This window comes from Pleurodeles waltl, chromosome 6, assembly GCF_031143425.1.
Source record: "Pleurodeles waltl isolate 20211129_DDA chromosome 6, aPleWal1.hap1.20221129, whole genome shotgun sequence".
Lineage (NCBI taxonomy): Eukaryota > Metazoa > Chordata > Amphibia > Caudata > Salamandridae > Pleurodeles > Pleurodeles waltl.
In genome coordinates, this window is record NC_090445.1 from 1,578,329,444 (window position 1) to 1,578,345,240 (window position 15,797).

The 15,797-nt window shown below is 46.3% G+C and overlaps 1 protein-coding gene across 3 annotated transcripts in view; it reads left to right on the forward strand.

Annotated features, from left to right (window-relative positions):
* Positions 1-15,797, forward strand: part of LOC138301163 (uncharacterized) — a 377,689-nt gene that overhangs the window by 351,951 nt on the left and 9,941 nt on the right. For all 3 annotated transcript variants that reach the window (XM_069241353.1, XM_069241354.1, XM_069241355.1), the window contains exon 16: positions 13,853-13,930. In XM_069241353.1, the coding sequence (XP_069097454.1) occupies positions 13,853-13,930 (78 nt within the window). The remainder of the gene's footprint in view (positions 1-13,852; positions 13,931-15,797) is intronic.

Below are 15,797 nucleotides of genomic sequence, written 5' to 3' on the forward strand. Positions count from 1 at the left end.
CGGCTCCTATACCAAGCAAGAGTTCCTTGCAGCCCCCAAGTGTCTGCCACTCAGCTTTCTATGTCCGCTCATCTTATACGTTGCATGAATGTTCGTTCTTTGTGGTCAGATATTATAGGTCAAGGTGTGTAACAGTTACAGTTTGTCTGCAGTGTGGGGTGTTACGACTTGACCCTTAGACAGACCCGACAATGTGGAGCGTGAGTCCCCAGTATCTGGGTCTGAGCCAGAGTGTTGCCTCTCCTGGACTGTAGCAAAGGTGTTTGACACATATTGGGTAGTCTCCTCTAGTACTTTAGCCCTCTCCTTCGCTGCTTGTGTTTTGGTGGGTCTGTGACTCGATCCATTGCGACGGCGTGGAGTTGGCAGTAACCATGTGGCTGTCTCCTTTTCACCTGCTGTTTGTGATGGAATCCCCTTGGCATGCATCCATGTCTATGCATCTTCAGGAGTAGGGAAAATGTGATCCTTCTCCCCATCTACCACCCGGAGCTTAGCGGGGAACAGTAGTGCATATTTAATGTTCAGGTTCCATAAGCGCTGCTGGATCCCCGTCTTCTTTGCACCTTGGCTGTAAAGTCCGGATAGGCCACGATAGTGGAGCCCTCAAAATGCAACGGGCCACGTGCTCTAAAGCTCTGTAGAATCAGGTCTTGTTCACTTTAGTTTAAGAAGCAGGTGATTAATGGGTGAGGCGGGGCCCCAGGTGGGGTGGCCTTTCCCTGGATCCCGTGTGCCTGTTGTATTGATAAGAATTTAGGAACAGCACCAGTAAGTAAATTGTCTGTTAACCAGTTTTCTATGACAAGTTCCACACATTGGCCTTCTGCTTTTTCGGGAAAACCCAAAAAGCGGACATTATTCCTGTGGGAACGTCCCTCTGCATCCTCCATTCTGTGATGCAGGGCCGACATTTCTCTGTTGAGTATGCAGTTCTTCAATGGTGGGCTTCATACTAGCTTATGGTGATTGGCACGGATGAGGCCTACATCCTGAGACCGAGTCAATTCTGTGTTATAGTGAGCTTTTGGTTTCTTGAATTGCTTGCAAGATTCTCTCAAACTGTGAGGAATGTGCGATGAGCATGGATTCCTCTTGTTTTAATATTGGCATAGCATTTTCTGATGGTATAAGGGAGTGAGTTTGATTTGGGTTATCTTATGGCTAGGGTTTGGGGAGTTTAGGCTTCACCATCATGTTGCGGCACGCGACCGACGTGTTGCCAGTCATTCCGTCGAGTTCCGATGGCTGCTGTGTGTGGTGCCATTGGTTTAGGCACTCTCTACAGTGGATTCAACACCTCAGCAGGTTGGGCCAGCAGTGCGGTCTCTTCTTGTGCGGTCTACAGACACCGTGAGGGATGTGCATATTGTCTTCTGTGAGACAAGTTGTACTGTTCGTCAAAGAGACCCCAGGGGTAGTCACACGTTGGGAAAAAGCAGTTCTTGATATCGACTGAGGGACGAAGTAGTGCTGGGTTTGTCTTCAGCGCCGCCCTGTTTGCCCTGATGTCAGCCACCCCCTAAGCCAGCACCACGAGGGGTGTTGATAAGTATCCGGCCGCTCCTCGTGCGCACACTTTACCAAAGCACCCCGCGCTCACTTAGCTGTTATTGTTCCAGGCAGAAGTCAATGTGCTACAATGATAGTCCTCTCTAGCACACTGAAGCTTCACCAAGTGGGGCCTGGGCACATAGTATCTTGTGATGCGGGCCTCTGTGTTTCCCCTGTAGCCTTGCCCCTAGCGGGACCTGCATGCTCCCGCCAGTTGGTCAGCCGAGGACCCCACTAACCTCGTCTCTGCCTCGTCGCCCTTCGGCAGAGCAGGCCGCGTCACCAAGCCTCCGGTGGTAGTAGCTCGTCTACTTCTTTGCCGGCATCCCTGTTGGCCGCTGCACGATTGTTTGTGCCGCCTCAGGTTCCCTCCTCTTCCAGCCTTGTGCTCAGCTCCCTTCCTGCTCTGCTTCCGATGCTGGCCAGGCACGTAGCTCTGGTCTGGGGAACACAACTCCAATCTGTCCTCTTCCGCCGGGTCTATCTCGCCTCACCTCGCCACGGCCGCCCCTGGTTTGATCGATCATGCGCCGACAGTCGACAGGCACCACGGTCCTTATTTAATGGGTGGTAAATGCGGCTCACTCACCTAGGCCCAGTGTGAGTCGAGCCCTCTAGTCCACGCCTCCTTCTTCTGACGCACATCTATCATGTTATCTTTGGCAGCGAGCACATAAGTTTCCTGCCCCCCTTTATTGCCAGGGATCTGGCAGTCACCGCAAGCGACCCGGGGGATGGATGGGCAGGATGATTTGCGGGCTGTGGATTTAGCTGTTTTCTAGACGTCTCACTCGGCTGCCATCTTGGCCACGCCCCCCAGGCAAGTCCAGAACCATGATCACCAAAAGGACTAAAGAAAAACAAAACCTGTAAGGAGCGTGACCAAGGGCGCAAAGACTACAGAGCTAAGGCTAGAATAACCAAGACAAGGGACCAAGACATGAGTACAAGAAAGACCAGAGTCAGGCCGACCACAACCAGAAAGAGCAAGACTGGGAGGACCAGAACTATAGAGCCAAGCATCAAGAGGACTGTCATCAGGAGAATTAGGAATGAGAGGACCAGGAGGAGGAGGAGGAAGAGGAGCAGGAACAGGTCCTGGACCAGGACTTGAACCAGCATGAACAAGGGCAGGATGACAGAACAGAACACTTTACTCTGACAGACAACCATGACAAGAAGGATCAAAACCATGAAGACGAGCAGAAAGAGGAGAACTAGGATGTTCATGACCATGATTCGGATGACCAGGATTAATAGAACAAGGAATAGGATGGCCAGGAGGGCCCGGACAGGGAAGACCAGGTGCATGGGAAACCATTTCAGGATGAAGAGGACCAAGAGGAGGACAAAGTCCATGAGGACTGAGAAGACCAGAAATCTGAGGATCAGGACCAGAAGGAGCAAGTCCAGGAGGATCTGTCTAGCAGGTGGAGGACTAGAAGGCTGACAAAAAGGTTATTGACCTAAAGGAGGAGGATTAGGGCGGGTACCAAATGGAGGTGGAGGACCGGGAGGTGGACCAGGAGGATGAAGAAGAAGACATGAAAGATGAGAAGGAAGATCAGAAGGTCTGGACATTGCCACTGACAGTGACACAAGGATCAGGAGGATGAGGATCCAAAATAGGAGAAACACGATGAGGGCACAATAAAGGACCAAGAGTTTGAGGTGCACCAGAAAGACTAAGGTAAGGAAGACACAGACAAGGCCATGGCTCAGTGAATGACTGTATCAGTATCCATATATGCTATCTGTCACCTTGCTTCGTCTTTGCTTTTTGATCATGTATGGCCTCATCTCTCTATCTTTCTCTCCAGACCCCTATGAAGTGTCAGTTACACAGCACTGCAGAAGGACAGGATGCACCAATCCAGAGACCAGTGAGGGTGTGAGCTGTCTAATAAAGCGAGACAGACATCTTCTGTATGGAGAAGATTAAATATCATTTGAGGATCTGGGCCACAAGTTAATATTCTGTTGACAAATTATGATTTTTGTGTGGCTCTATTTGAGACCTATTGTAAAAGGTAAAAATGCCACAAACAGTGAGTGAAAAATGAGACATCTCAAAGATATGCAGGCTAGACAGGTCCCTGTGATTCAGGTCCCTCAGCATGTCATACATGACACAATATATTGTGTGTGTGACCAGGTGTGGCAGGCACCCTTCCAGTCATATCAACAGGATGAAGTAAATCATTTATTACAACATCTGAATGTCCATGTTTATGTGTGGGAGTTTGGATGGATTTATTTTATAATTTGAAGGAAAGCAAACCAATGAAAATTATTGAAATGCTGTTTAAGAAGGTGTGGCCGAGTGAGGTGAGTAGCAGAAAACGTGAACATAACAGTAGCTGCTAGCACTCTATGTCCTCATACAAACTCTGCCTTGCAAACTTTCTTATAGAAATTTAAAACAAACCTGCCTAATTGCAAAAAGCTGTCCATGGGAACCGTATATAAATATGGCCCGCACGCAAACATTCCTGCCATTGCTGCTTAGTCTATAACAGTATTTACCAAACTGTGTCGTGCGATTCACAAGTCGGTTCGCAGCCAAATTTTGGTGGGTTTTGAAAGTCTAAGCAATAAGTAAAGGTGCCTTTCAATTCTGTGTTTATCTTTCACATTTGGTGCTTCAAAGACAGAGGTCAAATAACAGGCCATATATCTAATGACAGATTGCTGCTTATGGGAGAGGTGTTTACTTTCTCCAACTGCAAAGTGAGTGGATTTTTTAAACTGAATTATGTAACAGCCTTGAGAGTGCAGGTGAGTGTGTTTTTTTTTTTTTACAACACACAACACAATGTAGATACCTGTAAATGAATTGTATTCATGCAGCAGTTGGAGAAAATCAAAAATGAAGTACATTTTTTGTAATTCTGAAGTGTGCCGGGAAACAGAGAATTTAATAGTACCCAAACATATCATAACACGTTACTGGGTGATGCACAAATGATAAATATTAACAGAAACCCAATGTCCACACATTATCATTTGTGCGCTATATAGTTTTATTAGTAAAACTGTATGCCTGTGCAAAGTTAGTGGCTGCCTAAATAGAAAATGTACTGCCTGTAAATTACAGCGCCAGATCCTTTTTTTACGTCAAGAAGTGGCTCCTCCTCGTGTCGATTAAAGCTAGGTGGGTTGCAAACACAAAAGTTCGTCATTCTGAAAAATGGATCGTGGTTTTAAAAAGTTTGAGCTCCACTGGTCTAAAGCATTTAGTGACTGTGCATCACTGCGCTAGTGTCACACACATATTACTAGGTCTTTCATATATTGCCGGAGGCGCTCTGCTCTAAGGTCACAGACCAGTATGAGTTCTGCATCAGCTGCAGTGCTTCAGTCCTGCAGAGATTTCATAGCTGTGGTCGAGCAGAGGTAACTGCATTATCATGATGCAGCTCCCCTGACAACCATCACTGGCTCCAGTTTGGTTTCGTTGTGTTTAGGGCTGCACCTCCCGTTCATCATGTCACAATCTGTGATGTGATTGGGCAACACACCACATAGTAGGAAGTCATGGGCTGTTGGTAGATGTATTGCCCATGCAGGTCGGTGCTGCATGGCCACACGGTGCCCAGGAATGCCAAGGCAACCCCGACTATCTAAGCAAAGCAGTATGGCACTGCCCTCTGAGCTGCAGAGTATTTGATTCAAAGGGAGACAATTTGGGCGTGCTGTATGATCCCTGATCCTCGTCCTCACTGATTCTGATGGTCATCACTGGCACATGTGACTGATCATCAGTGCCAAGTCAACCACTATAGAGTCAAGAAACTGTATCAAGCCCCCAAACAGGGCAGTATGAGGTCTGTGCGGCCTAGCACTTTCATACCCGTATACTAGTCATGTTAGACATTTCTGTCTGAGTCACTCGGCATCAGTTTGATGGGTCACTGTATGACTGTGCGTGCAGCATATCCATTTTGTAGTTCAGAGCCAAGAGTGAACCATGACTGCCAGTGACAATGTTACAGGCTCAGGGTGCCTGGAGAGCTCGATCACACTAAGGGCAGCAGTAAAATGTGTTGGCAGCAGGCACATTGGCACTTCAATGCGCGCCTGCAGCGAGAAGGGTGTCAACTATTTACATTGCCTTGCAGTCAGAAATTAAATCGAAAACCTACTGCATAGTCAAGAGACTGATAAATTCATCTTCTTATGAGAAGCACTTCCTCCCTCGTGTGACATTCTTCTCTTTAAAAAGAGACATGATGTTGAGATGCTGTGAGGTGCCATAAAAGATGTTAATATGACCTTTGACATACAAGTGCCCATGGGCCCAGGTGTGGTTCTCCTGGGAAAGAGTTTTCCCGTCGCCAAATCAAATCCCTCGCGAGAGGAAACAACTTGCTAATGCACTAGTAGCTGGGTTTAAGGTAAATCTAGATCTGATGAGGGGTAGTGGTCCTACGCTAAAAGCCTGGTTAAAAAAAACAAGCATTTGCAAGGCAATGGGTCTCTCATTTGCTCGAGCGTTGTAAACTCCTAACCGGACTCTTCTTGCCGCATAAATTGAAAATGAAAAGTAAAACAGTTTCACATAAGCAAGCCGATTCAGAGTGCCACAGCATCAGCGTTCAGCATGCAAAAAGAAAGAGAAGTTCGCTCACAGTCAAACCTATTGGCAAATGTGCAATTAGCCATGTAACAGGGGCGATGTCCAAGGCGGTAACTAACCGCCCCAAGGAGGGACAAAAGTAAAGCATTTACCAAAGAAAATAAAGGATTTTTGAAGGGCGAGCCCATGAACGAGTGATGGTGATGGGCGTGTGGCGGGAGTGGTTAAAATCCCAGATACATACCAACACATCGAAAAAGCAACGCTTGCGCGCTGCAATGCTCAACCTAAAAACATTGACAATGTTTGCTGTGGAGAAGATCCATCTCTCAGTGCACAGCATACAAGACGAACTGCAATCCCTTCATACAGAATATTGCCTGTGAATACAGGAAATTGCTCTGCCCCACATTTCTCAAAAGTCCTGTTGCTTGTGTCGAGCGAGATCTACCAGGTCATGCTATGATGTGGCTCTTAGACGCCACAATGGATGCACATTGGCTGGTTGGGGTTTTGGATCCATGACATCGACATGTTAAATCTGATCCTGTGATTTCCTATCTTAGAACTGTCAATCTTGGGTGGGAGGGGGTTGGGTGGGGTGGGTCGTTATGCACCAACATTCTATATCTACTCCTTTCCAGCCTAATGTAGGCGATGGCAGGTGTAGCACAGAAATGAAGAAACAGCTAAACCATAAAATGATATATATGATCAAACTGCTAGTTTGGTCATCTGTGCCGAAGAAAACCAGGCAGCACACCTGCTTCTAATACTATCAGAGTAGCTTAGTTATGCCATTGCATTCCAGTGCTCTAGGTAAGTTTTCAAAGGTCTGTGTATTTAAAATACAACTGTATTAAATGCAGTGTGGTTTCCTATTCTCAGTTACGCAGCTCAGGGTTTATCACTCCATTTATTAGCATGGTGGACGGCAAGTCTATGAGTGCAATATAAAGATGCAGCTGCTATCAGCGTAACATCATTTAAAATTATTAATTAAAATGTACATTTAGAAATCAACCTTTGGTTAAAGGTTTTTATTTTATTATATTTCGTTAAACTTTTTTCTGAGAAATAGAAGGTCTATGTACCCCCGGGAAAGGTAGAGCTTCGCTATTTTAGCAGTGTAGACGTCAGTGAAATCTTGTTGCCAGTTGCACCAGCGTTGCATTGCTGCTCACAATCTAAAACTTTCGAAAGAAACCGTACAACTCTAGAAACCAAACACCCACGTATATGATACATTTATCATTATTTTTTTTCTTTTATGTATGCTCGTTATAAAGTGATAAACACGAGCTATTTTTGCATTCTCTAACAAATAAGTCCGAATTAAATGGTGTTTCAAATTCATGCTTACCAGAGGTGGGGGTAGGGATAATAAGGGTAGGAGTGGTAGATGATATTTACTCTAAGACGAAGGCAGTTATTTTTTACTAAGATTAAGCCCGTATTGTCAATTACCTTTGCGTTGCTTTCGAGTTTCTGTCAGGTGTTTCTTTGTGCTTGTATTTTGTGGTTTGCATACGCTGTTAAGTATTGGTAGAAACAGTTGTTTCACAGTACCATGAAACAAGGAGGTAGGCAGAATCCAGTGAGTTGGTATAGTGACCATGCTCAGTTTCAGAGGCCATTGGGACTGTAGTGTCGCGAACCTCGTCAGAAGAGAACACCCGCAGACAAGATTGATGGGTAGCGACCTTTATTCTTCTGCTCTGGCTACATCCTGTGTGTGCTTCTCGCCTCCCAGACTATATATACTGCCCCTCGCTGACCGTAAGTGGTGTCCGGTTCTTGGTCTGTTCAACGGGCAGCGGCAGATGCGTGGTCCTAGTGCCACATTCCAACATCTCCCCCTTTGTTGACAAAATATGTACGTTCCCCACCTTTTGTTTGTGATCTGATATGTGTGAATATAGTGAGAGAGAGAGAAGAGTATGTATATATATATATATATATATATATATATATATATATATATAGAGAGAGAGAGAGAGAGAGAATGAATGATGCAGTCATCATAGCTCTTCAACTCAATCAGTCTTCTGGGCTTCCGGCTCATTGGCATGGCAGTGATCTCCCCTGTTCTTGGCCGATGTCCTCACTTGTGTCTTCAGTTAGCGATGGCTGTCCCCAGTTGACGACTCTGTTTCCACTGACACTCTTGCGTCTGCACTTGGGGTCTGCTGAACAGCACTGGGCCATGGTTCTCCTTCCTCATCATCCGACAGCCTGAACTCTTTGAAGTGAGAGCTGTTTCTGGTGATGGAGTAGGACCCAGCTTCTGCTGTGATCATTGACCCTTTGATCTTCATTATTCTCAGGGGCTGGCTCGAGAAAGGGCTGTCCACTTTCCGTGCCTGTTGTTGTTGCACCAGAACCCAGTCTCCAAGTTGCCGTCTGGACCCTGTGGCATGACGACGAGCATCAGCGCAGCATTTCATTTTTTTCTTGGCTTCTCAGTCACGTGCAGCAGTGTAGTTGTGGTCCGTCAGTGCCTTAGTGTCCAGTTAAAACAGAGGAGTCCTACTTATTCTTCCAAGCACTAGTTCTGCCGGGCATCGCCCAGTGGAGCTGTGTGGGGTGTTACGGTAGTCCCAAAGTACTTGACACAGTGCTTGGCCTACAGATATTTGTGTTAGCTTTGCTCACTGTATGGTTTTGTTTATGGTGCCCATGAACCATTCCACCAAGCCATTGGCTTGAGGCCCCAGTGGTGTTATCTTCTTATGATGTACTCCCAGATATGCCATGAGTTTGCGAAACTCGTCCCCTGAGAATGGGGGTCCATTGCTCGTCTTTAGTGTCAGCGGGGCACCCCACGCTGCAAAAATGTCTTATAGGATTGGGAGGGTGGGTAGGGTGCCAGCAGCAGTCACGGCAAGCATGGGTGCATGCACGGTGATCGGGGCTATGGCCTCCGATTCCCCACCTTCGTCGCCAGTTGTAGTGTTGTGAACCTCGCCAGAAGACAACACGCGCAGACAAGATTGGTGGGTCGCCACCTTTATTCTTCTGCTCTGGCTACACCCTGTGTGTGTGTCTGCTTCCCACCTCTCAGCCTATATTTACTGCCCCTTGCTGACCGGAAGTGGTGTCCAGTTCTTGGTCTGGTCAGCGGGCGGTGGCAGATGCGTGGTCCTAGTGCCACGTTCCGATAGGGACTGTGCTAAGTATTCCATCTTTTCTCCACTCAGTCAAGGCAGAGTGCAGTGACTGTGTACTGCCTGTGGCTGACCTGGACCCTCTACCTCAGTTTCTACAACTGCCCCCACATTGAAGACCACAGTTAAGTGACTGTCCTCTCAGTGTTAGAGGCTGGTGCCGAGTCTCAGGCTGAAGCAGTCCAGGACCAACTCACCCTAGTCTGTCTTTATATTATATGTAAATATTTTGTTGGATTTAACCTGGCAGGTATATGTATACATCCATGCAGTTTTAATGAATTAAAGTACTGCGTGAGAAAGACATGTTAATTGTTTAATATTATGGTGCATCAACTGTTTACAGTACAGTCTTGTTCCAAAGAGAACGTTGGTTATAGAGCTTCGATTTTAGGGGAGTTACAACAGTTCTGAGGTATTTTTAGACAGTCGCATTGCTCACGCAGGAGTAATTTCTAATACCTATCTCTTTAGAAGCGCTTAATTTCATGGTTTTACTTCTGGTAATATTTCACTTGGTTTCACACACCTGTCTGTGGAATGTCACTCCCATGCAAACTAAAACCATAGAAATGTCACAAATAAGCAACATGAAAACTTGTCAGCTATACAAGCAGTGCATGAACACTGAGGTTTGCCCATGAACAGCAGCATGTGGCTTGCACAAAAACAAAACTCTTAGGCCTTCTCCTAAATTGCATCTCCAGGCCTACACAAGGGGCGTAGCTTGGTCATTAAGATTAAAGTTGGTGGGGGGGAGGGGCTTCAGGTTTTCTAACAAATACAATGAGCAGTGCACATAGGAGGAGTCAAAGGTGCAGTGGAAAGGTATATGGATGTGAATTGGCAGGAATAGTAAGCAAGAGAAAAAACACAATATTTTGTAAAATAACCATATTTTGGAAGCCTTTCAAAGCATAGACGGAGTGTGTGTGTGCGGTTTTGTCTGTGTTTATGTAAAAAATCCTGATAAATCCAACAGACACCTCACTATCCCGACTGAAACCACCTTTGCCCAACTATTTGCTAGAAGATACATTTATTAGGGTGTGTAACACCCCAACCACTCCCTCTGAAGTTACGTCCCTGGCCTGCACATAAACAAAAAGTATGCAGCATTGTGAGATCACACTGTGCTGAAACAAGCCTCAGAGGCTAGGCTACACATAAACAGCATTGGGAGGTCTACACATAAAAAGTACTGTGAGTCCTACAAGAAAACACTATGAGGCCTGTGTGAAAACAGCAATACTTGGTCTGGCTTGTGAAAATTACTATGAGGCTTGTCCATAAAAAACACTGGGACACCTACGCTTAACCAGTGCTGCAAGGCGCAAGTATATATTCACCTAAAAGACCAAAGGTTACAGAGACATTATAGTTAAACTTACATTTTAAACGTACAAAACCATAGAAATTCACCTGTTGCAGTTAGTTATCTCAAGTAACTATAACTGGGTTTCAACTTTAGTTGTTGAGATTGTTTGCCACAGATGTCCTGGGATTCATCCTTCTGTACACCTCTTTTCATGCAAGACTGTAAGGGTGGTGAGGACTAGCAGCCAAATCCTTCTCTGGCCGATAGTGTGGGGTACATGAGCTCAGAACTCACCAGCAAACCAATGAACACAAAGTGTTGCCCAGTCCTGTGATAGTCTTTTTAGAAAAAAAATACTTTATTCACACAGTGTTGCTAAATACTGCATTCAAAGGTGGTTCATTGCTGGGTCATATATGCATTATGGGGTTCAAGGAAATGCAGATATCCCTATGAAGCCAACTTGCTTCACCCCATCTTTCTTATGTGATGCAGACAAAGATGTAGTTAAAGGAAAAGGCTAGTCATAGGGGCACATCACTAGTGATTACCACAAACATCAGCCTATAGGTAAGTTCAATTATCTTTTGGCCCAACAAGTCTGTCCCGGCAAAGGTTAGTGTTAGTAGCACATTTGCCTCTTCACACATTTAGTCACAGTGTCTCACTTCAGACAAATTGCTAAGCTACCAATGAGTCCCACGTATGTGCCGATGTGATCAGCATCTTTGCAGCTTTGAACTTCAACGCCAATGCATGAGACCACAGATGGCAGTCTAGCCCCATTTAAGATCACAGTCGCCGAGGCACACTCAGCGGGCTTGTCATCGTCTTGACATTTGGGCCTACACAGATGGGTATCTATCCTAAAAAAAAGGTGGCCTTGGGCCCAGTGCACGTGGACATTCATCTTCAGCAGTGACAACCTTGAAAACCTGTGCAGTTAGGCATGCTTCGTTGGCAGTTTCAGACCTGAAGGCCGATGCAGGCAGGAGTTTCTTTGACATTTGTGGCCCTGGACGCTGATGCATCAGCTCCTGTCATGTGGCCATCTCGGGTTGCCGTAGCAGCACAAGGCCATTGGGATTGATGGGTTACATGGCAACAACTTGGTGAATTCTTCTTTAAATAGCTCACAGTAGGAGCTGCAACAGGAGATTGAGGAAACTGTAGACTTTCGGTCAGGATGGTTTCCATTCCCTCTCTGACTTTACCTACTTCTGTATGCTAGACACCCTGGGAACATGCTGGGCATCAACTACTAGACAATCTAACCTCCAGCAGGGACAGGGACATTTCTTCCCTCTTTGAGCAGGCAGCCTTCTAGGCGCTTAGACCTTCTCCAACAAGCTGCAGACCTCAGTTGATATCCACTCACCTTTGGGAGAATGGCTGTCATGCAAACATTAGACCTGTTCACACAGGGGTCTGCCAAGTACTACAGAGATCACTCACTTTCTTGGTCATGAAGAACTTGGGACTGGAACAAAATGATGTAGTTTGTACCCCACTTGTATACACATTTCTCAGACAGTGGATACAAATCCACTGTCTTAGTCTTCAGAGCTGATTTCAAATGCCATTTCTATGCTCTCAAGACAGCCTTTGTGCAAAATGGTGTTTATCACAGCAGGTAGCAATGGGCTGCTTTCAAACAGGAGTATCCACAATCTAGGCATAATGAAGTGTGAGTTCTCTGCATCTGGCTGTCATCACCTTCCTAACACAGCAGCCAGAAACAGGCAGAATCTGCAGTCCCAACCCTCATTGCACCATTTATCAAATTACAGTGCTCAGGAAGAACTAATGAGCAGCCTTTTTCTAACAGTGCCTCATAGAATATCTAAACATAACCCTGTCTCCATTATCTCAGTGTCTGTATGTACACCCTCGAGCCACATTAATGCAGGTAGCACACTTCCTCTGTCTGTAGAAGCTAACCTCATCCTCCATCTTCTCCCATGCTAAACAAGGAGCATCGTAAAGGACTCCCTCTGACCCCCCAGTACTCAAACTCCTACATACAGAGCCCTACTACCATACATGTGCTGCACATGTGCTGCATATACATACAGAATGTCAGTATAACGTTATGGATCTCACCTAACAGGAGCCCGAGCTCTCACCGACAGAGAAAGTCCAATCACACTATATATTCACAAAATACAATATGTTGCAGCCACTACTTTATGTGATGTACCAGAGCAAGGACAAAAACCCATTGCCTAATATGAGTGCATGCTTGGAGAACCCCATCAGGTTACAGGACATGCTCTGGACCACACATTGGCAGGGATAGGCCTAGATTAGCATGATTCCAGGGCCAAAACAGGTCAGGTTACCAATTTAACATGTAGCCAGACACTCAGGGCAGGGTTACATGCATGTTTACCCTGCAAGGGCCATTCCTGTGCCAACACTATGTGTCTCCCATCTCGTACTTCTCTTTATGAATAACAAGCTTTTGGTAATTAGTTTCCTTTGTTCCTCACCACATTGGTCAGCGAGAGGTTGGTGGTTCCCTTTCATTTGTAGTGCATTATACAGCAGCCTTTCTTCCATCCAACATACAGGCATAACAACAAATACAACTTTCATTTAAAGTAGTGCAGACCTACTGGCTCTGCCAGTGATGGCTACCTTATGTTGAAGATGTTAGTTTGGATGAACATAATTGCACGGTGAGTTATTTAAAAAAGTAAAGAAATCACACCGCATTGAGAGCTGCAATTAGAAGACCAAGTTTTGGGGTGGGGGGGGGAGGTAGGGAATCGAGAAAGGAAATTGACTTGCAAATTAAATAATTAGTGTAGAAAAATAGAATACTTTTGATGAAAAGGGTCTATACCAGGTGAAACAGATGGGGAATGGCAGATACGTATAACAAATGTTTGAGATCTGAATGAAAATGGTTGGAAAAGACATAAACGTAATACATGGATGTAAAATATTCACTAAACAGAACGCATCGATGACCACAGGATGGAGAAAGGAAGGGGGGGGGGGCGTTTCATGTGCTAACTTAAACACAGAAAATCTTTGAGAGGGAGGGCACAAGCATTTTGGTAACTTTGTAGAACGAGTTAAATAGACATTCGTCTGTCAGGATTTTAGAAGCAGCCATGCTTATATTTTCGCCAATCGTGACTGTGACAATGTCCAGCTCTTACATTTCTGAATGTTTGCTGTGGTGTTTCTTTCCTCCTCTAAACAATTTCTCATCCTTTGTTGCAGGAAAGGAAGTGGCTGATTCCTGGTACAACGAGATCGTGAAGTATAACTTTAGCACCCCTGGGTTCCAAAATGGAGCTGGTGAGTGCACAAGGCAGTGTAGTAAGGAGGGGCTGAGCGGGGGCTGGCTTGTACAATGCCGTGAGGGAAACTCGCTTCACAACATCATGGTGGTCATTCTGACCCTGGCGGTCTTTGACCGCCAGGGCAGAGGACCGCGGGAGCACCGCCGACAGGCCGGCGGTGCTCCAATGGGGATTCCGACCGCGGCGGTAAAGCCGCGGTCGGACCGGCACCACTGGCGGGGTCCCGCCAGTGTACCGCGGCCCCATTGAATCCTCCGCGGCGGCGCAGCTTGCTGCACCGCCGCGGGGATTCCGACCCCCCCTACCGCCATCCAGATCCCGGCGGTCGGACCGCCGAGATCCGGATGGCGGTAGGGGGGGTCGCGGGGCCCCTGGGGGCCCCTGCAGTGCCCATGCCACTGGCATGGGCATTGCAGGGGCCCCCATAAGAGGGCCCCTACATGTATTTCACTGTCTGCAGTGCAGACAGTGAAATACGCGACGGGTGCAACTGCACCCGTCGCACAGCTTCCACTCCGCCGGCTCGATTCCGAGCCGGCTTCATCGTGGAAGCCTCTTTCCCGCTGGGCTGGCTGGCGGTCTGAAGGCGACTGCCCGCCAGCCCAGCGGGAAAGTCAGAATTACCGCCGCGGTCTTTCGACCGCGGAACGGTAACCTGACGGCGGGACTTTGGCGGGCGGCCTCCGCCGCCCGCCAAGGTCAGAATGAGGGCCTATGTCTTTAAAGGGGTTTGGATCAGATCTGCAGCAAAATTACTTCAATTAGGACATTATGAAGGTGGGACCTTAGTAGGTTAAATTATATAGCAAATTAATACTAAACAACGGAAGCGAGCAGATGGGATACCTCAAAGCTGCAGCGTGGACAGATATGGGGTACTATGTAAAATGCACTACTTTACTGGGGGTAACCGCGGCTCATGGTCAGAGGCAGCCAGTCATTCAGTGTCGCAGTGGGAACAGGAGGTTCCAGTCTGGCTTGAATCCTTGAGATCTACTGGAACAGTAAAAGAGAGGCGTTAGTAATCTGCAACACTAATCTGTGGGTAGTGATAGGCTGTCTAAGATTCACTGTAGAGGAGTCCAAAGGCAATTTATTTACATAAAAAAATCCCTAAGGGTGGTCCAAAGTTGAATGACAGGGTTTAATAGCCACTGAGGCGATTGGTCTTCTCCTAATGACCTCAAAGAGAGATATCAACATAGGAAGGCTGCATAAAAAGATGAGGAATATGCAGATGTGTAGGGAGAGTTAAGACACATGGAAACAATTTCAGGGTGCATTACCTGTGAGGTTGTGTCGCAGGTGCTGCGCCCATGTCAACAGACCACACTTGAGGTATTGAGTCAATTTCAGGGTTCGTGTGTGGTAAGGTGTCCAGTTCCAGAGATAACGTCCAGGTTATAGTTTTCTGACTTGGGGAAAATATCTGGACTGTTGTATCCACTTCTGGAGACTACATTTGGAATTGTCTGTCCGTTTCTTGAGGCAATATCTAAAGTATTGTGTCTGGTTCTGGATGCCTCATCTGGAGTACCGTATCTATTTTTAGAGGAACACATCCGAGTATTGTTGTCCATTCGTAGTTTTCGAATGGTGGTTTATTGCTTATTAGGGAGAGTTGTTTGGAGTGTTATCCAATTTAAGAGGCTTTACCTTGAAACTGCTATGCACAGACTCGATGCAGATGACCAAAATGGTGTGTTTTAAAGTAGCCCTTGGAAGAAGAGGATCTCAAGTCTGTAAACACATATACATTGACAGAAAGGAGGATGTGGAAATAATAGACATAATTCTATTAGGTGGTAAATATAAGGTGAAGCTTTAATTATCAGATTATCAGAAGACTACTTTAACCAGAT